Source organism: Emydura macquarii, unplaced genomic scaffold (assembly GCF_026122565.2).
Source record: "Emydura macquarii macquarii isolate MOO-44397 ecotype Brisbane River unplaced genomic scaffold, CSIRO-AGI_Emac_v2 contig_480, whole genome shotgun sequence".
NCBI lineage: Eukaryota > Metazoa > Chordata > Testudines > Chelidae > Emydura > Emydura macquarii.
In genome coordinates this window covers 5,939,184-5,967,060 of record NW_027130617.1, presented here as the reverse complement: position 1 = coordinate 5,967,060, position 27,877 = coordinate 5,939,184, and the positions used below count along the sequence as shown (strand labels likewise).

General features: G+C 37.8%; 1 protein-coding gene across 3 annotated transcripts in view; it reads right to left on the bottom strand.

Moving 5' to 3' along the window:
* CDC14A (cell division cycle 14A) overlaps nucleotides 1-27,877 on the bottom strand; it is a 102,100-nt gene that overhangs the window by 28,938 nt on the left and 45,285 nt on the right. For all 3 annotated transcript variants that reach the window (XM_067538369.1, XM_067538367.1, XM_067538368.1), the window contains exons 6-10: nucleotides 15,673-15,739; nucleotides 13,534-13,596; nucleotides 10,981-11,068; nucleotides 3,504-3,734; nucleotides 551-689 (exon numbers count right to left, since the gene is read on the bottom strand). In XM_067538369.1, the coding sequence (XP_067394470.1) occupies nucleotides 551-689; nucleotides 3,504-3,734; nucleotides 10,981-11,068; nucleotides 13,534-13,596; nucleotides 15,673-15,739 (588 nt within the window). The remainder of the gene's footprint in view (nucleotides 1-550; nucleotides 690-3,503; nucleotides 3,735-10,980; nucleotides 11,069-13,533; nucleotides 13,597-15,672; nucleotides 15,740-27,877) is intronic.

The following is a 27,877-nucleotide window of genomic DNA, read 5'->3' as shown; positions in this document are numbered from 1 at the left end:
CTCATGTGTCTCAATATAATGTCACATTACGAATTTCTGGGTTTTTTTTTTTTTTTTTTTTTTTAAAGCCTAGGATATTATATACAAAATCATTAAAAGACATTCAGGGTGCAAAGTCAAGCACTCAAAAATCAGGGAATGACAGAATTAAGGATGCTTGTGTATATGCACTAAGATACCATCTTTAATTACATTATCACATACTATTTTTTCCACATTCATCCTCCTTAGATAATCACAGACTCAGCACCCAACAGTGACATCTCTTTCTATCCCTAGACACCCCCCCCCCCCCCCCCCAAAAAAAAATTCAAACCCAAAACCCAAAACAGAATTTTGACTCCAATATGGGAAAGTGCCAAGATTCCACAGAGATGCCACAATTGCTATTGATTTGATGTGGAAGATACTCAAATACTAAAGTGATGGGTGGTAACACAAAATCCTACCTGATTAGATAGGTAAGATTTGGAAGATTATACAAATTGGTAAAAATAGAGATAGTTACAAGCCGTGGACTCCCTACAATAACAAAAGGTGTTATACTTACTCTTCCAAAAAGTGCTGCTGGGGTCCTATAATAGAGCCCGGTCGACATATTCTAATCCAAGCAATGACTTCAGCATGTGTGAACCTATAGTGTTTCATTATGTAACAGCCTATCAATGTTCCTGTTCTTCCCAGACCAGCTACAAGAGACAAAATATCAAAATAAATATTCATATACAAACACACACACTTAAGTATTTTGAAACCAAAGTGTCCCCTCCCAATATCACATCTCTATTCACTGCAATTTCATCCATGCCTCTGACATTTGATTTGTGATTTTTAATTTCTTATTGAATTTGCTGTGTTGTAGTACTAAAGCTAGCAAGACACCTAAACAAGTTTCAAATTGTTATAAGTTTGTTTTTTTAGAAGTGTTTAAGAAAACATGAAAGGTGAAATTGTGCATTTCATTGTAATTTGCATCTTTTCACCACTGAAATGCTTTAGATTGTAACTTTATTTTTTTCTGCAATTTATTTCAATGAAGAATTTTTTAAAAGGATGTCTTTAATTTTTATAACTGATTATAAAATATGAAAATTTATCTAACATCGTACAATAAATGTTAAAAAAGCAAAATGTGTTTCTTGATACAAGCAGAATGAAAGTTTTAAGATTTGCATGATCGCTTACAAGCTATGGCCCAAATCCTGCAAACAGGCATGTGCGCAAAGTTATCCATATTTACATGTTTCAGGATTGGGACCCAAATTAACATGATATAGTGATTCCAGAAAGTTATTAAATGAACACTCATTCAATTAATTTTTTTAAAAGTTATTTTTACAGGTTGACCAAACTGTTTAAAAAAAAATAAATAAATACTAGTTAGTATTTCTATAACTGTTTTCATCTGAACAGATTAAAGCAGTGTATAAGGTGTGCAAGTATAAACTTATCCTCATTCTACACAAGAGGAAATGAAGAAACAGAAGCTAAGGGACTTGTCCAAGTTAGCAGCAAGTTAGCAACAGAACAGGGATTTGCTCAACTCCAGTCCTGTGCTCTGTACACTGCCCAATAAAATATTTACAGTTTACAGTATGGTTACCTGCACATTGACCATAATTACCTGCACATTGACCATTAGTTCCTTTACCATTGTTTCTGCATTAACAGTAACTGTTGAGATGCAAAGGTTTTTACGTTTCTATTTAAGAACTTTTCATTTAATATAGAAGAATGACTCTACATTTAATCAAGGAATAGTAATCTTGCTGTCTGACTTCTTGGAAAACTAAAATAATCCAAGCCATCGGATGAATGGAGTCATAAGAACAAAAAACGAGCAGATTCTATTTACTACAGCACCAGCTCTGTAGAATGATTTAAAGTGGAAGACAATAGTGTTACACTAGAGACAACACGCAGTTTGTGTTGGGAAGGCAATCTGTAAATAGACTACTGAAACTGTAACGACGCAGACATATTTGTCCCAAAAAAAAAAAACAAACCTCTGATCTATTAAAAAGTATTTTTTTATTAAATCATACGTGTTAATGAAAGTTTCAGCAGCAAATCTATATGAAAAAATTAAGGGTACGTAAACACCTGCAATAGCAAACTTTCAGATTTAAATTATTTCATTAACAGCTCCTATGACAAGTGATTTGTAATATGGAAGCTGCAGAAACATCCCTGGCAAAGCAAGACAGCAACATAGCTGCTATGCAGTATATTAAGTTTGAATTAACATTGAATTTCTGTCATGTATTTAGTAGAGTCCAAGGAATGTACAAAGGCCAAGTAGTTGATCTCCAGACAGTAAGGTACTAAACTACAAATACTTTAGCTCAACAATATAAATGTACAACCTTGAATTCAGAGCATTTAAAGACACATTTCTTGTAACACAATTGTTAAGTGTATCAGGTCCCTCTAGTAATTAATCCACATAAAGGATAACAATCTACTATTGTTATAAAAATTTAAGTTACTACTTTAGTTCAAGCTGTACAGGCTTTTGTTATTGACACCAAAAGTCTGCTGACAATTTCTGGTAGGAGAATGATACACACCTGAACTTAGGTTTTTCTAAACTTTTTGTAGGAAAATGTAGTGCTCATAGAAGTTACAAATGAATAGCATTGTTTTGAGTCAGGCATAGTGCAAACTAATATTTTGCTAACCTCTCTATATAGAACTTTGTTAATGCACTTCAATCTTGAGCTTCATTGCCTCCGATATTCCTTTCTGGATAATCTTGAAAAAGCTACCACAAACTGTGCTTGATGCATCAATATATACAGCTTTGTGACACCAGTATCACAAATGGGAGTTAATTTGCAACCACTTATTGTCATATGTGATGAGAGGTGAAGTTCTAGTGAACCAATCTATTGTGCAACCTCTCTCTCTTCTGTCTGAAATTTTAATTGGACACAATCCATATTTGATTACTAAAAAAGATACATTATGTCCATCAGTGCTACAGCAAACAAAAGCATCATGCCAGGTAGAGTATAAAGATTTTATTACATGCTGCCCAATATTAAGTTATGGAGCAACATACTTGATGTTTTAATTTTCCTCAGGTTACAATAGCAACTGCAAAATTGTTTTTTACAATTAAAAAAAAAAGTTCTTTAGACAAAATTCACAGCAACAGTTCAGAAGTATGAAGAGGACAAAGTGCCTCAACGTCTAGTAGTCCATTTTCCATAAATACTGAAGAGATCTTCACACACACACAGACACAAACACAAAAAATAGCATTATTACATGGAATAAAAAAGAAATCCTGCATAGTACTGAGTGGCAAATAACGTAATGTGTAGTTCTTATGCTGGAGTAGAAGAATTTAATGCAAACTCTTTAAAAAACAAAGATAACCTGCACAGGATCAGAAACTCTTGAGCAAAATTATTTTCAGAACTGGCAAATGCTTCCTCATTATTAGTCAGGATGATTCTCAATTTTACACCAGTATACTGTGTAATGTTTTTACATACCTTTACAGTGTACAGCTACAGCACCTTCAGCATTTTCGCAGATATTCAAGAACCGTCGCACTATACTGTCACTTGGTGTGCTTCCGTCTATGAAGAACAGGTCATAATGCTCAAAGCCAGCATCTGTAAAACGTTTTGCCTCATAGATCTTTTTGTTTAGTCTTATGATCGATGTGACATTATGCTTTCTGAAATAGGGAAAGTAGGCTTCAGGTGCATGTAGAGGATAACCTAAAAGAAGCAAAGAAAGAATACTTACACATTAGTAAGTCACTGTAAACAACACTACCACCACCACCACCACCACATACCCCACCCCTCCAAGCCTCCATAAAAAAAACAAAACAAATTAACACAATTTTGAATGAAAAAATTTTACTAATGCTGTAAACAATCACATTTGACATTTTACTAAAGGTAAATATTTCTATATGCAAAAATATGCTAAGATGCATCAAAAATTAATAAAAGGTTTTAACCTGAGGTTAAAGCTATTACTCTTACAAACAAACGTATCAGAAAACACTAAAGCATAATGTCTCTTAGGTACTGTACCCAGTCCTGCATGTTATAAGTTAAGCATAAATTAATACAGTGGACCTCCCACGTCTAAAGCTAGTCTTATAATGAAGGATTTTATGGGTTAAAGGGAGGTATGAATGTAGGATTCCGTAATGGTGTAGATGTTTATCGGTTGTGGAGCCATAGGCCAAGAGCCTTAGAAAAAGTGGATACCTTCTGCAACTAAAGCCACATTCTTAACTGTATTTATTTAAGTGAATATCTCAGTTTTATATCAACACAATTAAGAACTATGTCGTTTTAGTATGCAGAGGTTATAGTTTTGATTTAAGTTCATTCAGCTTTATGAGCCAAACATCCAGTGAATATTATGCTAACAGAAACTCATCCCTAAGAAGCTACAATACAACATGTACAGAATATGCTGCCAATGCTACTATTATGCTAGCGCATTAGGTTTATTATAAGAAGTGTTAAAATACTTCTTAATTTTTCACCTTTATTTCTGTGGGAAGTAGATCTGGTCAAACTGAACTTACCCTCTCTTAACCAATAAACAATGGGAACTCATATGAAGAAAATAGCAGCTTTTGTTAAGAAAAGGCCAGATCTTTTTTTCTTGACTTGGGTTATTTACCTGAATTTCATCCAAGCAATATGTTTGGCTGTGCCAAGTGGAGACAGTTCTGACTAATCCTATAAAAAGTTTTATTCATGATTAGATGGGCATATAGAGGGTGAGGCCTGGAGAAAATAAACTTATAAAAACATTTAAAACTAAATACTCCTAAAAACAACCAAGTGAAATCCTGGTCCCATTGAAGTCAAAGCTCAAACTTCACTGACTTCAAACGGGACCAATATTTCACCTTTTTGTAATAAGTCACCACTGCCTAACTGCTAATTTTATAGCAGTAATTACCTTAAAATTAATGTTAGGATTGTTAGGAAAAGCAGTTAAGTTTAAATATTGCAAATTTATGTTACAAGAAGCTTTTCTTTGAACACAAGAGTGTTCAATGAATGTCTCCATTCTGAAGTGACAGAGAAGTTGATGATGGACCGATCCAGAATCGAAAGTTGACCTCCAGACCTCTATACCTCAGAAAAAAATGGAGCAGAAACCAGGATTAGATGGGGCCATGATTATTGCTCCAAGAGAAAGCTGGGGGGGGAGGGACGCGGGGGAAATGTATCAATATACATTTTATTAATACACAAACCAGAAACTTGTCTTTTCATGGGGTCTTCAGGGAGGCTCTTACAAGCCTCAGACGGCCCTTTTTGAAAATCTTTATAAATCCTCATAAATCAGAAGTGGTATTGGCCCAGCTTGAGAAGAAATTTTTCAGCTTTCCTCCAGAGGAAGATGGGCCTGAGCCATCAAAGCTTCATTGTCTTAAGACAATGTTCTCTGGCATTGGAAAAAAGTTCACTAGGTCCAAGTAATTCAATTGACAAAAAGATTGGTGGTTTTCAGAGGACTGGAAGTCATGGTTTCAGCAAAGTGTCCTGATGCTCCCTCAAGAAGCTCACAGAGATAGATAGGGGGACATTTTATTGAGGTCTGAGGAGTCCTAAAGGGCTTTTTATAGGAACTAAAGAGTTTTGCCATATCAAAGAGTGACTGAACCACCAAAGAGTGACTGAACCAGGATGCCTCTAGAAGGGATACCTGTATCTAATGCCCAGAGGCGTATACTACTTTGACCTAATTGTTGCAGAGAAGAGATCCAAGAGAGAAACTGGCGATGTCACAAGAGGTGTCATTGAGGTGTCATTGACATCTTGACAAAAATCCAGCTTTTTTAGTCTCCTTTATTTCTATGGGACCTCTTTTTCTTGAGTGAAATAGGCAGTGGATGATGGACAAAGCCATTCATGCAGATACTTTTCATATTGCTATAGCATGCACAGTAACAGAAGATGATTAAAATTACCTTTATGGAAATTTTTGATTTTCCACAGCCCATATAATCCTTTGGAGAATCCACCTCATCAAATGGGCTTAAAATCTATTTTAATCAAATCAGGTCCTATTAAGATTAAGAAAGGATGAACCAATCTTTGGAACAGAAAAGAATCTGGTGTTCTTATCCAATTAGACACGGTATGTCAGAGAGATCTTATTAATGGACCACCTGGAATCAACAATCGTCTCAAGACATTATAGAATGAGGAAAACTGATCTGCTTTTCCTAAATCTCATTTTGAGAGGGTCCTGGAGAGGTTGGGTTATTAACTGGCTATCTTGAAAGGCAAATGGCTCAAATCAAGCATTCCTCCACGTATTCATTAGAGAATAAGCAACTTGGATCATCTGCATTAAAATGTTCAGAATGGGAGGAAATTTTCCCTTTCATCAGCTAAGGCCTGAGAAAAATATTATGCCTAGGAGTAGCCTTAAAAGAAGAGACAGGTTTGCTGTTTTATGTTTGCTTATTTTGGAAAAAAGTGTTAATTGCCCTAGAATTGAGAACCCAGAAAATTAGAAGAAAAAGAGACGTGCTCAGTGCTCAAGTGTTGCTTTGGCAGTGGGGTGGAAGATGAGCTGATCCTCCTCAAATTCAAACAAGCAATGTAAAGTGGTTGACTATCTGAAGCTTGAGAGTTGGAGGGGCACTGAATCAGTGAGGAGGGAATCTTTAGATGACAGAGGTTGAACAGTGTGGGGACCAATGCAGACAAAGGTCATTGATGGAAGGCATTCCATGGAACATAGTGGGCAACAAAAGCTAATGACTGTGGCATTTTGGAGGGACCTCACACAGTCCACATTTATTCCCCTACTGCCATTTATGCCACCTAGTGGAGCTAAACCAGTTGTAGCACTGGTGGTAAATTTTTGGCAAAAAAAACCAAGTCTAGTGTACCACTGCAAGTTCAATTATGCAAATTACTTTTTAAAAAGTCAGTGGTGTCTGAGTATAGTTGGTAACTGGCAAATCTGGAGTCTCAGATAATGTTCATCTGGAGAAGATTCAGTCTCCAGTTCTGGTTCTAATTGCGAATATTCCATTTGAGCTGCAGGCTCTTTGTCTTTCTCCAATAAATAAAATGTCAGCAACTATAGTGGAAGAATGCTCCTTAAAGGTAGGCAAAGTCACCAGATCCCGAAGTGTAATTTTTTTTCCAGACCAGTAGGTGGAGAGGGGGTTCTTACAATGGTAAGGCTGTGGAACATCTCCACAGTGCATAGGCGATGGGCCAAAGGGGCTACCAAGCACAGGGTGGGACCTGTTACTCATGCCAGTAACCAAATTGTGGCAACATATTGTATTTTGCAGGATGAAATAATCTGTGTGGATGCATATCTGTAATCTTGATGTGATCAGATTCCCCTTTAGAATTTCCACATTGGACTTTGGATCCAACCTCGGATCCAACAAAGATGCTACTGGTGAATCTACAGGACTTGGCATATGAAGAATGGAAAAAGGCAAAACAAGTTTATTAGGGGAGCCTGAAGATGTCAGAGAGAGGAAGAAATATGTCCAGGGAAAAACAGAAATCTTCTGCAAAGTAAGATGTAGATTTCTATCTAGATCAGTGGTTCTCAGCCCATGGGCCGTTTATGGCCAAATCAACACACAGCTGCAGCCCATGTGACATCCTTGGGGCCATATAAGTAGTATATCTATTATGCGGATGCAGCCCACAACACAGAGAGCTACATATGCAGTCCACAATGGCGAATAGGTTGAGAACCACTGATCTAGATACTGAACTTGCATGGCTCACATCTCCGTTGTAACAGAGTGCTTAGAGATTCCACAATATCCCTTTGCCAAGTGAGACATACAGTGGGTAAAAAAAAGGAGCCATATGCCCCATCCATCATTGAATAGCTAAAGGGACGAGAATGGAAAATAAGGAAGAATTCTAAGGATGATAGTCAAGGTCATAAATATCTGCAATCTCCTTCCAGTCTAAGTAATATGACAAAGAGCACCGATATTGAGTATAATTTAAAAATCCTCTCCTCCCTTTTTCCCCCAAGTTTCAATCCCCTGCCTCCATCATTCTATTCTTATTCACACCCACCTCAGTGGTTCTCTCTCTTCATCCCATTTCTTGTCTTCTTACTCACATACTCCTAAAATTGAGTATACAGCAGACAATATCTACTGGCCTGTTATTGTTTTTAATCTGGAGGAGTTCAGGGACAAATTCCACTATTTTAACAAAACACCCACTTTCCTAAAAGTAAATTATTAAAATAGTAAAAAAATGAATTTAATACATACTTCAGGAGGATATTTTTGCTAGACAGATTAACTATAGCTTAGCTTCTTATTCATTTCAGGATACAGTTATGAATTGCTCTTCTTGTTTCTAAAATCTTTGGTGAACTTGCTTCAACTCCCAGTTCTAATATGGCTGTACTCCACTGCATCTCCACTAGCACTGTTTCGGTCTCCTACACCAGTCTCACCTTTATTCGTGTGACAGCAGTCTTAGCAACCTTCCTCTATCTCTGCCTCACCAACTATTTCCAAATCGCAAATGAAGTCATTTTCTGCCTGGCCTACGCTGAATTACAATGCTCCTCCTATTTTCACTTTCTATTTTAATTTGGTATATGTTTAACACTGTAAACTTCTGGAATACAATTTATGTGAAAAAAGGTATCCAAAATAAAGTTCTAAATTGATTTTAATTTAAAAGTAAAATCTTTGACCATTGTTTTTTCTGGCATATCCTTCTACAGTGAAATGTCATTTAATATTCTCATGTCCATTCCAACGTTGGTGTGCGTTCACCTTATGCACAGCTCTTGGGGGACTTTTTCCCTCAACGGTACCCATGGGGGCAGCTCGAGCGCTCTCTGTCATCACACATCACTGTGTGCAAGTATAGGAGGACGGAGCTACTATCGCCTAACCCTCCTCAGTTTCTTCTTACTGGACAGACTCTGATAGAGAAGGGAAGGAGGGAGGGAGGGTCATGGAATGGACATGTGCCACACAGCTCGAAAAACAACAGTTACAGAATGGTAGGTAACAGTTTTTTCTTTGAGTGATTTCACGTGTCCTTCCTACTGTAGGTGACTCAAGGTGACACTGAGCCTGCCTCTGTGTTAATCTGAACAGTATTGTAGACCCACCCCCCGCATACAAAATTGGGACCATTCCTGGACTGATGGGAAATGGTATAAATGAGCAGAAAAAGTGTGAACTGATGACAATTGCCGCTTTGCAAATGCGCCAGGAAAGCTTGTGCTCCAGTTGAATGGGCACAACACTCTAGAAGGTGGCGTGACATTAGCTAACTCGTAACACAAACAAATGCAAGAAGAAATCCAGGAGGAAATTCTTTGAGTGGAAACTGATTGGCCTTTCACCTGGTCCACAGCCACAACAAATAACTGCATCGAGGATCGAGAAGACCTGGTACATTTGAAGTAGAAAGTCAAAGCTCTTCTCCAGAGAATGAAGTTTCTCATCTCTATGCACCTGAAGCTTCAGGAAGAAAGTTGGCAAATAAATGCCTGATTAATTGGGAAATTGGAAACCACTTTTGTCAGGAATTTTGGGTGAGGGCAGAATTACACTTTTTCTTTATAGTAAACTGTATAAGGCGGCTCAGAGACCAAGGCTCTCAACTCACCCACTCTCCTTACAGAGGTTATTGCAAACAGAAATTCTGCTTTCATCAAGAGATGGAGCAGGAAGCAAAAAGCGAGAGGTTCAAAGAGCAGGCTAATTAATTTTGCTAGCACCATGCTGAGATCCCATAGGGGAACAGGTTCTTGCACTCGTGAGTATAACCTGTCTAAATCCTTTTAGAAATCTGATAGTTATGAGGTTGGAAAAAAGCGATCTATTACCACCAAGCTGAAAATAAAATAAAGAAAGCTGAAATAGCTGCTAAATGTACTTTTAACAGAACTACCTGCCCTAGTTTGATACTTTAGGTAACAGTCCAAAACATGGTAGATGGAAGCTTGCACTGGAGAGGCATTTCTGTTGAGACCAGGTAGAAAAGTGTTTCCAGCTGGTCAGGTAAATGCCTAGCTGAAGGCTTTCTGCTATTCAGAAGTACTTTTTGAGCAAGCTCTTTCCAATGGTGTTAGCCATTAAGCATCCACGCTTGCCAAATGCAGGGCTTGTATGCCACAGAGCAAACAGCTGTGATCCTGACAAATGATGTCTGGATCCAACGGGAGAGGTAGAGGAGGTCTCATTAACAATGCTAGTAGGGTCAAGAACCAATGTTGCCAAGGCCATGCTGATGCCACTGGTATGAGATAAGCATGGTCCTGTTTGGTCACAAACAGCATCAGAGGAAAGGTAACAGGAAAGCTCTATCAATGAACCTGGGCTGTGGAATCCCTGGGAGCAGTACTGAGGGCATTTTCTGTTGTATTTTGTTGCAAATATGTCCATTTTAAAGGAACAACTTAAAAGTCGCATCTGATAAAGTGTTTTGTCTACTTCAGGTAATGATTGTAACTGAAAAGTTGGGGAAAAAATGTGTGTGTGTGTGTGTGTGTGTGTGTGTGTGTGTGTGAGAGAGAGAGAGAGAGAAAAAACAAGGAAGAAACCATTAAAAACTTAGAAAGCGTGACTATAAAAACCACAAAGATTGGCAGGGAAACCGAGGAATAGGTGTAGCACCTAAAACTACCTGTGGCCAATTTAAAAAAAAACTAATTGGATTTCCTAGTTGACTCTTACCCTTTCAGTAGTATGAATAAAAATCGCTTTCCCTTTCAATCAGCTTTCACTTCCTTGCTCTCGCTAATATTATAAAACCTATTAGTTTCCCCATCATCTATAGAATCTTCAACAGGCAACACCTGAATAAAAAGCAAGCATTTTAGAACTCTTCAGGCCTTCTTTATACAAGATAAAGAAACTGGACTTGCACCCTTTTTTCTTCATAAGGTATAGTAGGGTCATTTAAAAAGTAAATAAACTGTTTTGACATACCATTGACAAGAAAAACATACCATTTTCAATTTTGGTTTTTGGATGTGGTCCACTAAATGCTAAAAATTTTCTTGGAACAATCCAGTTGAAGTCACCATTTTCTACCCGCTAATGAGCATTTTAGGAGAGAAGGAAAAACATTTTAAAATTCACACACAAATGGTTAAAAATCCATTTCTGAATAGTACTTTTTTGTTTTAAACTGTATTCTCTCGATAGCAATCGTATGAGCAAAGCATTTCAGATGTAATTATCTGGCTCAGAAATATGGGAAAAACTAGACATGTCTGAAGCTACTTGCCAGAAATGTATATAATAGTTAAGGTAATCTTAGAAAAGCCTGCTTTGGAGAGATCTTCAAATAGATGAACCTTTCTGCATCTGACCTAAGACATTTCTGCTTAAAGGCTCAGGCTTTCCAATGCATCTCTACTTATGAAATGGTGTTTGCCAGCACCTGTTGTAATTTTATTTTATGCATTATCAAAGGCTATGGAAATCTGCCACATCATTAACATTGGCAAAAAAGGAATTACTAGGAAATAAATTAAACAAATTAGCTCTCAAAATAATAATTTACTTTTTTCCTTGTGAAAGTAGTAATCCACATACTGGCAGAACTCTGATGGGTCAGTAAACACAAAAGTATAAATCAGTAAGAAGCTTCACACCTAGTCTGTAAATCTGGAGTTCTTCTTTCTCTCATTCAGCCTGCCAAATCTGAAAGCATCTCTGAGATACATAACCCAAGCTCAAAATGTCCAAGGTCTCTTTAAAAAAATTACAAGTGGGTTCATTCCCAATTTGACAATGTAGTTGATCTACACATGACATTTTATGCAATGCCACTCTGTCTGCATTTATTATGAAGCTTTTTGCGTAATTTATAAGTAGATGCTAAATTCAGAAGCCCAGCTCTCCACTCCACAAAAAATCTTGCCAAGTATAAAGTTCTGATTACGCCCACCACTGCAGGCAATTTGTAAACTATTTGCCTGGCTACCCCATTACACGTGAGTCCATGGTCCTTCCACAAGCAAAACTCATGCTGAAGTAAATGGGAACATAAGGCCCGGTGGCCTGACTCCTTAATTGGCAACTAGTAAAAACAAATTTATACCAACATCTGTAACCTCATTAGACTCAACAGAATTTTATATAAGAATGTTTTTCACTTGAAAAGTTAAAATAAGCTCCTAATTTGGTGTTGTCAGCTATCTTCATGAATTACGAATTCTTTGTACTTAAAAAGGGACATTATTCACATCTCAATTTTTAACTTACCTGAACAAATATACAGCTGACAGATAACTGAAGATAGTTGATAAGAACCTAAGATACCACTATAAATTCAGTATTTTCTGTCTAGTTCAATGAAAAGGGAACAATCTATAAGTTTGGACCCGTGTAGGACAATGAAGGAGAATTGGTTTCTACATACATTATTCTTGCATGTTTGTCCGTTTAAAATGAGCCTTAAAAAAAAACTTCCACATCTACACTAGTCATCATCACATTTGTGACCGTGTCAAAAAAAAATTTGTAAGTGTTTACATTTTTAGCTTCACATACTGGGAGTATCTGAACTGAATAAATACACACAGCAGGTTTGTTTGTATGCATGCTCAGAGTTTAAACTGGAGAAGTGAAAATATAAACGTTAAGTGGTGCTTGGTTATGAGAGAGCTGGGGAGAACTGGAGAAAGGAGAACAGATACTTTTTAAACGGGCAAACCTGAAAGATGCAAGAAGAAGAAAGTGAAGAGGCTCCTAGATTCTCATTTATTTAAATAAGTCAACATTAATCCAAGGCACCAGTGTTCCTTTAAATATCATATTACACATCCTCATTCTTTCAGAGTGAATTATCTCAAATGTCAACATTTAACAAATAATAGAACACTCTGTACACAGTTTACTATTTTATACTATTATTTACACACCCTTCGAGAGAAACTTGACCGGGCATGTACATATTCCCAATAACCTTCTTTTTTCAAATCAACTATCTTATGTTTTTAGAGCAAGCAAGCATTTTACTATAGTATACAAAGAGTAAACAGAATAAAGCAACTCCATAGTGATTACTTGTTCAACAAAGTATAGTAACTATAACAAAAAATGTTAAGCAATGCAACAAAGGCTGCCGTTGTGGAGAACAACAGCTGTTTATCAGTCTGTACACCATGGCACACTACTGTACTTAGAGACATCTCTTTCAAAGAGATTTTTAAAATTGTGGGGACTACAGATAGACTGTAGTAGGGATGGGAGAACTCAATTTGGTGAATGCTGACTGTTCATTAGAAAGTTTAAGGTTTGTCTTCATTTCACTCCCTGCATACTAAAAACTTAGCTAACTTCTCAATGGCCATTCTTTTTGCCCATTTCCTCCAGTCTTTTGGACTTGAGAGGGATCTTAACTCATATATACTATATATGCCAATTCCAACACTACTGTTGATTTCTATTTATGCACACATTCTAATTCATGGTATATGCCATTTTACATGCTAGTCTAACTTATTTTGAGCAAAGATAGAATTTAGAGTTAATTATTAAGATATACAAACCTCATAGTGCTCATACTCATCCACATCAAATGTCTTAAAATCAAAAAATCCATGCTGAAAGGCCTAAAAACAACAAAGAATTTACTTTCTTAAATATGAGACTGATCATAATAGTGTATTATCAGATCTTTTCATAGAACCTCATTTTGTAGTATATTTGTGAATCAATAAAATACAACTGTCCGAGCTTAAAATTTTTAAAAATCCATAAGCGTATACTAAGAGAAACTGAAGTTTACACATTTGAGCAAATCAGAAAAGGCTGAACTTTAAGTAATATTAAGTTACCACGTGCCATCTTAATTCTACCCTCTTACACATATGATAGTCTTTTAAAAAAACTTTATTAAGGCACAGTTACAATAAAATGTTATCATATTACATCGTATATTACTTATTCAGGATCAGGTTACTAGCCAAAGAACCTGGCTATAGAGTCTGGTTTGTTGTCGAGGGAGTCAGTCCTCCTCTCTTGCGGTAGCCTTTAATTACAGGGACAGACACTACTTCTCAAATAATAAAATTGACAATTTTTAACGACTACTTATACTTATTTCACATAGTGTACCGTGTAAGCTGCACAATGAATGAGAACAGGTTTCCCACATTCACCATTCTTTGGGTTTAAGTGACTCATGGAGTCTGTCTGGCATACAGAGTAGAAAACGTAGTACAAAGTTATAGAAAAATGGATATTATATTGTGTTTGAGAAATAGTATAGGAGTACATAATTAAAGATCATAATGTTTATGCATACCACATACAAATGTTATGGCAGTGCAACCTGTATTTTGGTGTTCCCCAACTCCAACTGCTTATTTATACAACCATAAAGTTTTCCAACTTTTTTTTGGTGGTGTATATAGTTTGCAAAGCACTGTGAAATTCTTCCAACTTTGCATTAACTGTTTTGGGCTTTTTTCTGTTTGATACTACTTAAGTCTATAGTGTCTTGTGAATGAAGAAAGACATGGCATTGATTGCCTTTGGGGAATAAATGGAGTAGAGTTCTGCAGCATGTTATCATAAGTATTTATCCCAATGCACCAGATACATCCATCATTTTCTGAAAAAATTAGGTTATACAAAGTGCACTCTGGGATTAAGGAACATTTAAACTAGTTTCTGCACTAGGTGAAAAATCCATTCTGTAATTCCATTATACAGAGCATAATCTTTTAAAGGCAGAACAAAAAAGATTCTTCCAAATTAATAATGTAGGCCAAGAATTTTGCTTTAGACATTTCAGCTTGAAATGCCTTTGGCTTAGCAGGTCAACGGGTTAGAAATTCAGTGCTGACCCCTGTAATAGAGCAAAGAATAAATGTGATCCCTATAATTCTCGCTGATAAACACACTATTGTAATTTCCTACAACATCTGGTTTTAGTCATCTCCCAGAGCTCTCAGTGAGAGTTCCTAGTGTTAGTGCCTTGTTAACTGGCAGGACCTCTGAAATCAATGTGAAGAGTTCAAATAATATCCCGCTAAAGTTGCCTTTTGGTTTATTTAGAAGAAACAATTTTGCTTCAATACCCTTTGCAGAATAACTTAAGACCACTTTTGTGTTGGTCATCAATAAAAACATGCAAAGACAAATCCTGCTCTCCTCACTGAAGCGAGCAGTCCCACTTAAGTCAGCAATGAGACAGATGAGCAGAATTTGGTCCCAGCTTGTGGCATGAGGTGTCTGATTAATTTTCTCATGATCATTCACAATTATTGTATTAAAACTAGTATTTTTAAAATACCAGTTTGATTGAATTAAAATTATTTAATCTATTTTCTCAGTAAGTAGGGATACTGACCTAAATTATTCTTTTGTACCAATTTTTAATTTGAGCCAATAAATTGTTACAGAAACATTTCCACATAGCATAGGTTTGGTGTAGATACGAGTTCCAATATATCAGCTAGTCTTCAAAAGTCCGTAAAACTAAGGTGGTGGCCAGCTAGTAAATTAGTAGTTTAACACTTTCTTCTATTCTCAGCAGCTAAAGGAAGGCCTTACTCTTTCAAGTTTTGTGGTAGGGGATGACACTTTCCCAGCAAATTAAAAAGAATAAAATCCACCAGATTTCTAGATAATTTTTTTTAAAATCACTGCATTTAGTCTACAGTAAGGAGAAGTGCTATTACCTTTTTTATTCCCTGCAAGCAATCGAGGATTGTGAGATTGTATGTGCAGTTCCCAAATGAGGCATCCCTACAAATTTAATACAAATTACATGTTAACATGTATCGGACCAAAGTCAACCAAGAAAAGCAACATTACATCCATTTATTTCACAGTTATTCAATTCTTACATGAAAGCTTAATCTAGTTAACAGAAATCACCACCTACGAATATGAAAATGCAAAAACATTTCTCCCAGACTGAATAACTCAATTTCTAGTAACTAATGTTTAAATTATCTTTAATAAATAAATAAAAAATTCTTTCATCTCAGCAGTAATACATTTTCAGGAAGCAAACAGTGTTGCTTTCTGATAGATTCTCTTCTTACATATGCAGCTGTGTTTAGTGGCATCTAAAAAAAGTCTTTGCTATTGTTCTTGCACACACTGTCGTAATCTTGTCAAGAGAGACAGCAATAAACAAATGCATAACAGAAATCAGAAACAAGTCTTAATTTCTGTTATTAATTGACCCAGATACCTTAAGGAAGAGGGATGAAGATGACCACCAACTTGCATTTCTCCTGAAAACTATTTCACTTAACTGCATCACCGCAGATATGGCTAACAATTATCCTGACACACAACGTAACTGAAAATTACTCTGACATCTTTACAAATTTATCACTAGGGCAAAGATGTAGCTCCCCTGAGTAACATGAAATGATATTCAAACACCAAGCCAGATTTACAAAAACAGCATCATTCAAAAGTGACACCAAATACACTTGGAATAATTGCCAAGGACAAGTGAAAATATGATTTTTTTTAAACAGTTCAACTGTTTCATGCAACATATACTTCATATATGGTTTCCCATCTTAATATTTTGAGACAACTGACTTTTCATAATGAACTCAGAACCAAGAAGAAATAAAAGGCTTTTAAAAACATAGTAGCGTAATAAGCATTTTTTCCACAGACATACTGCCAAAACATTAATACAACATGTTCTAATTTGCAGTTTTCACCATAGTCATCATGTAGAACAGAGAGACCATTTTAAAAGTGCACATATGCAGATCATGATTTTTGCATTATGAGCACATAAATACATGTCTAATTTGCAAATGCAATGTCAATTGTACAAATGGCCGATCTGATGCATTAATTTTTACCTTAATTGATGGTAATATGTGAAGGCAGGGGTAAGGAGGGAATTTAGTCCACTGCTTAATTTTGAATTCATGTTTCTGTCTCGCTGTTAGTTATCTGCAATTTTGTAATGCTGCATAACTTAGAAAGCACGGTGGGCAATTTTACACTTAAAATATCTACTGTACTGTGCAGGTCTATTATATCTATAAAGTATCTATTATACAGTGCATCATTATTTCGTTTCCACATAATCCTCATCCAGGTCCAGCTACCCCATTGCAAGGCCCTGCCACCCTCCCTTTGTAAGAGAGTTAAGGGTGCTAGGAAAAAGGGGGGGCTGGCTCCCCCTGTACCAGGCACCTCAAACTCCTCTTCCTCAGCTCCCTTAAGGGACCCTTTCCTTTAATCCTTTCCCAATGTATTTTATCCAATTAGCATATCCCTTCCATAATGATATTACACTTTAATCCCCTTTCCCAAACCTGCTGTGGGGAAAGTGAAAAACCCATCCCTTCGCCAATCTGGCAATGGGGAAAAAAATTTTCTCCAGTCCCCAAGGAAAAAGGGGTGACTAGTATAATGCCCACTGTAGATCATGAAGGAACCCAGTCCTTTTTTAGATTTCATGGGTGAGCGCTATGGGTACTGACAGCCTGATCCAGGAAAAAGACAGCTTCTCTGGGATTGCCCAGGGTATAAATACCCCCACTTCTGGTGAGCTGGAAGAGCAATGACCCTCCCCACCCTGCCTCCACAACCTGGGTCAGCAGCTTCCTGCTCCCTCTGGGTAAACTTCCCTCTTCCTACCCCCACACCTTTTCTGCCAAATGAGGACTCTGCCACATACAGCTGCAGAAAGCACATTCACCTAGGATCATTCTCATAAGAGATTAAAAGGAAATAACCATTTGCCTCAGCCACACTTGCACTAGGTCAATGTAATTGAGACATTTCTATTGATTAATCAGAACATCCATAGTTAGGTAAAGCAAAAATTTAGAAGAGACAATCTGATGCTTCAGGACAGCATTATGTTCCGTATAGTCAGGTTGGTTCCTTAACTGTCTGCTGAAGAGGTCTTTTGCACCCTTTTCTGAATTATGTGATAAAAGTCCCTGAGACAGAATTACTGAGCAGAAAGATGTCTGGTCTGTCTTATCTGATAAGGAAATTCCTATGTTTCTAAATCTAACCTCATGCAACTAACTACAGTTAGAGCAACACACTCAATCTAAAGATTCAATTCCTAAACAAAGTCGTATGAAAGTGTTCTCGGAATAAAATGTTTAATTACTCTCAGCATTTCTTCATCCTGACAATGAAATTGTGAAAGAAAAAGAAAACAAGAGAAAGCTAGGATCAAAGATCAAAATGGAGAGAGCAAAATTAATAGCCACCATGTACCTCATACCAGTGCCAAGGGAGGAACACCATGCAATTCTGTCAGAAAATAGGAATTGGAGTGTTTCCTGTTTTTCAGACACAAGATAAGAGTAGATATAAATTATCTGCCTTCTTAACAAACCTGACAAGCAGAGGCAGCTGTGAAAAGTATGAACTAATTTCCAGACAGCTACCTGTTCTATGGAGAGATTTAAAAAAAAAAAAAAAATCATGAAGCTACCTCCCTCCCTATTAACTAATGACCACACATTGTCAATTATTTCTATTAACAGCTATTAGAAGATGAATTTTAATATACATACTGAGGAGCACAGCTCTGTACAGTGGATAACTGCTGTGCCTGTGTTTCAATTTTTATAGAATAAAAAAAATTATCCATTTGGAACTTTGAAACCTTTTAATTTTAAACCATCAATTCATTTAGACAAACTGACAAATGAAAGGAATGGCTTAATGGTCTAAATCACAGGATGAAAATAATCAGCTTCCCTGGAACATGAATTTCAAATCCCAGCAAGGTCAACCCACCCTTCTCCTTTTGAGATAACGTAGGCCAGTTGAGTACCAAGCAGCTCTGTGGGGACCTTCCAGATGTAATCTTAAAGACTGAGCTTCTGAATGTTCTTCCTGGGACTTTAAAGGTTCCATGGCAGTTTTCGTGAAAACTGTTTTTTCCCCAGATTCCTGAGGCTCTACCACCTCCCCTACTAAGGTCTATCCTGCATCCCAGATATGACTGCATTTCAGTGATGCTCTGTGTATTATATGTAAAGTACTATGGAATGCATAGGAATGAAAGGCCCAATAAAAATGTAAAAGGGAATAAGTGCAGCTTTGCTCTAAACCCCTAGACTGCAAGCATTTACAAACAAAACCTCTTTTTAGCAAAAATAAATGTAGGAAATTCCAGATTTAAGGTGCTGTTCTACTTTAAAAAAAAAAATGACTAGAAAGGAAACAGATTCAATATTTATGGCTCTCCATTGAACTCATGTTCAAATCTGCACAGCTTCCAGGTGAAAACATTTTTGTAGATGTGAGCCCTGCAAACTCATGCAGGTGTTGAAAACTCAAATTGCGTTGTCTGGTTTGCACCTTGTAACTGGAGTTAATGATTGTGAAAATGGAACTTATTTTAACAATTCTGTTGATAATGCATAAATCAGAAAAGAATCAAGCTCAAGAGTCACACAGGTGAGACTGTCAGGATTTATAAATAAATGGTAATATCTGCCTGAATGTGCATAGACAGCAGAAATGCCAAGTAAGACACTGTCTTGTACTTCCGACCACAACCACCTTTGTAAGATCCGTCCATGTATTTTGTTGTAATCTTCTCAGCTCAACTTAGATTCATCCTAATGATGCGCTAACACCACAGCCTATTTGTGACCATTAAGGTTCCAATTCTGATTTCAGGTAGGCTGATATTAAACCTAGCTAGTGTAGACTGACCTCATAAGAGGATCTTTAGAAAGACCATTCCTTGGTACACAAAGAGAAAAGAAAAAGGTCATTAATGGTTTTACAGGGTTTACTAAACAAACTGAATTGCTGTTTCAAACTTTAATTGATGTTTTTACAAAATGTGGGGAAAAAAATTTGTGGGAAAAAAGGTAATCTTTTATGTTCCCTTAGGGAAAAATGTGCTCTACCACTAAAATTAGAAACAAATAAATATAAAATTAGCTTCACAAACTCAAAAACCGTCTCAAACATACGTTCAAACCACCTTTTTGTCAAACTGTTAAAAACAGATGAAATCCATGTATACAGTCCTTTACTTGATTATACAAGAAAGAAGGCATCATGGACTTGAAGTTTTCTAGTATTTGAAATTCCTATCACTTTCAAAATGATTGAAACAAGAAGCCAGCAAGTTCTGGCAAGCCCAGGAGATTTAGAATAAGTGTCTTTGAGATTTACTATTAACCAGGCTACAACACCACTAGGTAACCCTTTCATAGCAACAATGTGCCAATAAAGCCACTCTTGAATGCCAAGGGAAGATAAGAGTCATGTAAATCGAAAAGACCCATAATATTATAGCAAACCTCTTACAATTTTCTGTAATCAAGTATCGGTGCAACAAAAAGGCTATAGATACAACTTAAATTCCACTAATTATTAGAATAAAATCTCACTTTCCCCCACTATCTTTTTTCATTAGTCAATAAAACCAATATGACTAATTTTAAAGTTCTCAGAAACCCCCTCCCTCCAAAAATTATTGGCTTTATTCACTTCATTTGCACTTCAGAAATGTATTGCCTACTGAGCTAAAACAAAAGGCTTCTTTATTTGTATAAATATAGCCCATCAACATTCAACTTTATGTTCATTTGTTTTGTTGTTAACTTAAAATAGAACACCCCAGCTACAAAATAAACTCATACTACTTATTTAGCATGCCCTGAAATTCAACAAATTTAGTTTTTTTCAGTATGCCAAATTGGAAGAGGTGGGGAAAAAGTGGGAATTCCAATATCAAAAGCCTTTTTCTGAGAGCTTACGGTCTCCAAATCCAGAAATTTAGATGAAAATTAATATTTGGAAACTGATTAGTTGCAAGTGCAAAGAAAATAATTAAGTTGGTATATGTTCCATGCCGAATAAATAAGTAGGCCTCTGCATTCTGCACTAGCTGAAGTTTGAGTGGTCTTCAACAGTAGTCTCAAGTAGCATATTTTGCAGTGGTTTAAATTTTACTGTCAGTGTGTAATATGGCTCTGTTCTTTCGGACTATTTTGGAAATGGAATGAATTTTTTTCCTTAGAAACCAGTATTCACATTCAGTGTTTTTAAGCACACTCGCACTTTACACACATGCAGAAAAAGCAGTGCAACAGTAGCTCACATCAGCTGAGCACCATATTAAGGTTCAATGAAATAAGAAACATATGTCAAGGATAAATTATACTCTTTCCTCAGATTAGGATTTGGTCGCTGTTACTCAGGTATTCGCTTTCAGGTATGACTCTTGTGAGTTACTGTATAAAGTTGGAGGCAATACAAAAAAAATCCAGCTTGAGCAGAAAGCAGAAGTCTGATTCTTCAGCAGGAAAAAGGTAGACTTGATATATCAGTTCTGTGCATCATCTAGTTCCTTTTTTGTGCCAAGTCAAAATCTTGTGCCTAATCACTAAGGCCTTTAACAGATAGGAGTTCCAGCTACAGCAGAGACCAGCCCTCCATTAACAACCCATCCACGACAATATAGTCTGAGCTCAGAAAGTAGCCCATGAGAGGTGGAGATAAGTCATCTGTAGAACTAACTATCAGAAGAGAAGAAACTGAGCCCAAGAGGTTTATAGAGCAAGCAGCAAAACCTCACAAGAAATATTACTGACACACCCTTTGACTTTAAGTAAGATCATCTCTCACAAAAAGACATTGTGTATGGAATCTTATTTGGTGGAAGAAAAACCGAATGAAGCTGTACTATAATGTGAAGAGCGAGTGGATATCTTGATCTAGTAGACCAAGACTACAAAGGCTTTTTATAGCTAACAACCAACACATGAATAGAACCAGCCTCATATAGAATAATAGAACATCTCAGCTAAACTATCCTACTTCTGGTTTTCGGTGCTAGCCTGTGATGTTTTAGTCTCTATTACACATCTTTCCTATCCTTAAAACAGAAAATGGAACAAAATATAATTGCAAAAGGAAAGCATTAGTGCTCTTCACCAAGTTAGCTATGCAGCACTTAGAAGATTACTGCTCACAGAGAGACGGGACTCTTGTTCTGCACCATGCTGGCTGTCACATCACATCTAGAAAGCCCTCAAATTCCTCCACAGACAAAGGTTAAAATGTCATTTCTATCTGATTTGATGAAAGTTTTGAATATAACAAAGGTCATCCAGGTAAGTGACCATAGCCAACATTACTTCCATCAAGAGAAAACAAAATACTTTGCAGAGAATAATTTGTCAAGTCAAAATAGCTATTCTTCACTTCATCTTTTACTGTCAATAAAAGGAGTATTCACACTTTCCTCCAGGATGGGATTATCATCCTGCTCACAGGACTCTCTCTCTATGCTTTTCCTGGCTCAGGAAACCACACCTTGATTTGAAGACCTCATGAGATGTGCACCGATTCCCTGGGTAGTTAATTCCAATGGTTGATCACCCACACTGTTAAAAATGTGTGCCTTATTTCTAATTTGAATTTGTCTCTCTTCAGTTTCCTACCACTGTTTTTTGTTATGCCTTTCTCCTCTACACCAAAGAGCCCTTTAGCTACTGGTATTTTCTCCCTGTAGGAGGTACTTCTAGGCTATTAAGTCAATCTTCTTTTGGTAAAATGAAGAGAATGTAAGACTCTCACTGCAAAGCATTTTCTCCAGCCCTTGAATAACTGTGAGACTCTTTTTCTGCATCGTATTGAATTTTTCAAAAATCCCTTTTAAAATGTCGACACCAAAACCGGATGCAGTATTTCTGTATTAATCTTACTAATGCCATATGAAGAATAAAATCACCTTCCTCCTCCTACTCACTACCTCCTCTGTATATATTCAAGAATCACATTAGCCTCTTTTGCACAAGGAACTTTGATTAAGTTGCTCATCCACTATGACCCCTAAATCCTTTTCAGGGTCATTCCTTTCCAGGATAATAGTCCCCCATTCTGTAGGCATGGCCTGCTTTGCTTGTTCTTAGCTGTAGAACTTGACTTTTGGCTGTATTAAAGTGCAATTTATTTAAATGAGCCCAGCTTAACAAGTGATCCAATAGCTCTGTATGACTGCCCTTTCCTCGTAATTTTTTACCACTCCACCAATCTTTGACATCCACAAATTTTATTAGCAGTGATTTAATATTTACTTCTAGATTGCCGATGAAAAACGTTGAATAGCAACGGGCTTTGTACGATCCTTGCAGAACCGCACTAGAAACACTGTCGAATCAATGATGATTCCTCATATATAACTACTTTGACATCTGTCAGACTGTTTCTAAACTATTTAATGTATTTTCTATTGATAATGAATCAGCATGAGCTCCCCCCCGGCCAGTGCAGGATTTAAATACTGTGCTGTAAATAGGACATGGGGCCACATACTGAATGATAAGGACAAAACAATATTGACTAGCTGCTCATTAAATAAGCACTGTTCATTCTGTGCAGTGAAAGAGGGAGGGGTCCTGTGGAAAAATAGTGTGCTGTTATTAAATACTACAATATAATGCATATGCACAAAAGGGACGGATTAAGGCACAGACTGCCTTAATTCCGGAATTTCCTAATGTGTGACTGCTTGAGTTGGCCTTAATAATGTACTTTTAATGTAATCTTTGAGAGAGTGTGTATGCAGTGGCGTACCGAGGAGGGGGTGGGGAGGGCCAGGCCCCTGGGCGCCGACCCAACCCTTAACACCACACAAGGGGTGCAAGAGGCTCTGAGGGGCAGCTGGACGGAGCCCAGCGGCAGAAGGGAGGGTGGGGAGCTGTGGCTGACCAGGAGGAGCTCATCCCAACCTTTGCTACCACCTGGCTGGGGTGCAAGGACACCCACCCAAGCCGGTGCCAGACTGTGGGGCTGGAGTGGGAGAGGCAGGTGCAGTGCGGCGCTTAAAGATGGGGTTGTGGGGGCTGTAGTGGAGTCTGGCCTGCAACAAGTGCCAGAGAGTCCCCTGCGCAGGAGGTAATCAGTGTGTCCCGTCCCCACCCTTGAAGGTACAGACCCTCTCTCCCTGGGGCAGCTGGGGGACAGTGCAGTCTGGTGGGAGCCAGGGACCCCTTCTGCCCTGTGCAAGGGGGGGAGGAGGAGGATGGGTTGAGGCCTGGGGGGAGAGTGAGGGTGAAAATGCAGGCTTGGCCCCTGGCCACCAGAGATCCATGGTACACCAGAGAGAGAGAAATGTGGGTAAAGCCAACTGAAGAAACAAATTCCATCATGCCACATCACACTGATACCCACATGGATCATCAGGAGGACTAGAACTTTCAGATCCACCAGACAGATCTCTGTGACTTGAGCTAACAAAGTAATTGATACCAGTACAAGGTTGTTATCCACTATGTGGAGCATTACAGTGGGATGGGACTATCTGTGAAATGCAGTGGCATCTGCTGACAGCAGAAGTATGGTGAAACCAAAGAATCTTGAATTCCATTCCAGGTGCTAGAGAGGAATGTTTTCTATTGAGCACAGAGTTTACCTTTTATTTTCTAAACTTGACCTCCCCAGCCCTGTCCCTGTCCTGCCTCTTCCCTACCCTGGCTTCTTATCCTACTCTCTCACTGTTTGAGTCCCCAATATCTCCCCCATACCTCCAGCCTCCTTGTCTAGTCTGATTCCCCCTCCCTCCGCATCCCCAGCTTCCAGTCCTAGTCTCCAGACTTCCCACTCAATTTCAGTTTTCTTCCTCTCCAGCACCTTGTCCCACCCTTCTCCCTCCCTGGCCCCTCATCCCAGTTTCTTTGCTCCATCAGTTTCAGTTCTCCCCCTGCAGCACAGCTCCTTGTCAGAGAGGTGTCCCCTCTCCCTATTACCCCATCCCGCTCCACTGGTTCCTGGTCCCAGTCTCCTTTCCCTCCCCTCAACCCCAGCACCCAGTCCCACCTCCCTGCCCAGCTCCCAGTCCCACTCTCACCAAAGTCCTTGTGCCAATCTACTCCTTCCCTCCTGCCATTGTAGATTTTGTCCTTCTGCATTCAAACCAGAGGGCTTCATCCTCCATGATATCTGGGTGCCAGCAAGGAGAGAGAAAAGGACACAGAGCACAGGAGAGAGCAGCTCCCTGTTCTCAGTTCCAGTCTTCACAATACCTTGGGAAGTCCAGCTTAGGCCCTGTCGGCCTGAGGTGCAGCATGTTCAGTTACTCTGAGGATGGTGCATGTGGCATCTGCTCAGCGCTAGACACACAGAGCTGTGAGCATGCTCAAAGAGGGTAAAATCATCAAACATTTTAGCTGCTAGAAGTCAAGTAAGTCTACTGAGCATGTGTGAACTGCAATTTTTGAAAGGCTTATAACTTGGCCAAATTTGGGCAGATTGTCATGGGCACAGCAAAAGGCACAACCCTGATACAAAGGTCATCCCTTGCCAAATTTCAAATGCTTGCTCCACACCATAGGGGGAGGTTGTGTTTTTTGAAGAAGAGGTTGCCAACATTTTTTTTAATACTGAAAAACAAGTTTTCCTCTAGCCTTGCTCTCAAAAACAGCTGTACCACTTCAGCTTAAGTTTTCCCAAAAAAATTCAGTCTGTGGCAGACTCCCAGCAAGGAAAATTTCTGACCAAAAAGTTATAAGCAACTGAAAAGAGAGTCTTATAAAGGGAAGTGTCGGGCAACCTTAATAATAAGCATGACTGGTAACACTGCCTATACATTGTATGAACAACTAGCACCACAAGTCCCCATCCTCACTGGGGCTTGTGGGTGCCACCAGAATAAAAATAAGGCCCTAAATACATTTATGTTAAGCATGAAATTAAGTGTTTGCAAGATCAGGTCCTTAAAAAACCCCCAAGAGAAATAAAAGATGCTTGAAAGCTTGCATTTTTTAAAAATTGACTAATTTTTGAAGAATTAAATTATATGACAAGACATCTTTAGATAGCATGCCCTGAAATTAAAAAAATATTTTAAAATATTTTAAATACATATTTTTCGACTTTCTTGCTGATATTTTTATATTGGTCTTTTGCGTGGGCCTAGGAATAATTCCACTACGCCTACTTGGGATATACCCTTATCCTTCTCATTTGTCCACTTGCCTACCAGCTCCTTTCCTATGCTTTCTATACATGTGCCTTCCTCTCTTTAGTTTTCATCTCTGCTGCTATGGTTACTGGCGAATGCCTTTTTGCAGAACATGAGGAAAAGCATATAAGTTAGCGCCCCCAGAACATACTGTAGCGGCAATGTCATTACATTCGTGCATGAGACAGGAAATGAAATAGGACATCAACAAAACAATAAAAGGCACTACAGAGAAATCAAACATGCACAGTCTAATAAGGACCGCTTCACCAGCCAGAGACCAGAGTTGAAGGTATTGCACCACGTCATGCAATGATGTTGATGTTCCCAGATCTGGCTCAAACATGTGAATCCACAAATCTCTGGGGTAACTTCATGGGCGAGGGTCACAGGACATCACTCCTTCATGTATCAATGGAGAGTTTCAGAGCACAGTGTGCAGGGGTGTTTTGTCCCTCTAAGCAACATGGCCAAAGAACATGCAGCACTTCTTGTGAATATAATGAGCGACTGAAATCTTTGCAAGATTGTGACACTTCACACAAAGTCAAAACACTTCATGCTCAGGATTTGATGCTAAGAGTTCATATGGAATGCCTTAAGTTGCTCCAAGTTTGCCTGTAAGATGGTCCAGGTTTCTGACCCTTATAGCAATACAGGTACACAAACACAGTCAAATATACAAGGTAAACTAACAAACAATAGAAAAAAAAAATTTCTGTAACCTTTCCTTTAGTCATCGTTACTTGTAACAATAGAACTTTAGATAGAAATACAATATCCAAAATACAATATTGTAGTTTCATTTCTCTAAACTACCCACTCTTAAAAAGCAAGTCCTCTGCTACCACAATGAGGCACCAGTCATACAAGTTTTATGCATGTGCTTAGTTTTAAGCAAGTGAGTAATCGCACTGGTCTATGTTCAATGGTCTATGTACTTAAAACCAAGAGCACATATTTATTTGCAGGCATGGAGCCCCTAGTGTTTGAAATGTACAGCAGCTGTTCGAATGTCCGTTCTTCTTGTCTTTTATATAGTCCATTAATTAAGTTCTGGTTAAAGGATGAAGAAAAATTAACTTCACTTAAAATCAGAACAATAAAAGAAGAAATGGTAACAGGCAGACATTTGCTGCTTAAGTCTATGAACTTATATTTCTGTTGCTTGTCAGGTAATTTATTGTTGGCATCCCAAAAGAACTCTTCCAATCTCAAGTGGCCAACTCACTGTATTATTGTGCATCCTTGCTTTTTTTTTTTTTTTTTTTTTTAAGTCATTACCAATTGCTATTTGATGTTAAACTGTACTAATAGTTTTTCAAAATATGAAAAATATTAATCAATATGTGAGGTATTACTGTGACAAACTACCTCTGGAATTTGCGTAGGACTCACAAACATTAATACAAACATTAGATCTCACATATTTATTCAGCATGCTCTGCTTTCATAGCACATTCAACTGAATACAAGTCATCCTCTCTAAAAAAACTGAACTTTTGCATAGTGTGTCTTATTTAATTGCTTTTGTAAAAACAGTTTAGTTTTGCTTTTTGCATTTCAATTTTCCTCCGTGTTTGTTAAAGAAAAATCACCAAGGTTTTCAGATGCAATTACTGTAACACAAACATATTTGGCTTTTTTCTTGAACAAAACACCACATGTTTCCAGAGAAAATAATTTTGCAAAAAGGATTTCCCTGCTGTTGTAAAGAAAATATTAAACTTCAAGATTACGCTAGGAAACAGGATGTCTGAATGATACAATGGGTGTTACTGTTTTTTCCCCCAAAAGGAAGAGTCTAGGCTCTTTCCTCAGTAACAGATCTTCAGAAATTAGAGGGTCTGGATATGATGCAAATGAGTCAGCCAAGAAGAAAACATATCTCAAATGCAGCAGTAATGACTATAAGCCCCTCTGAGCTTCTGCTTTGTCTG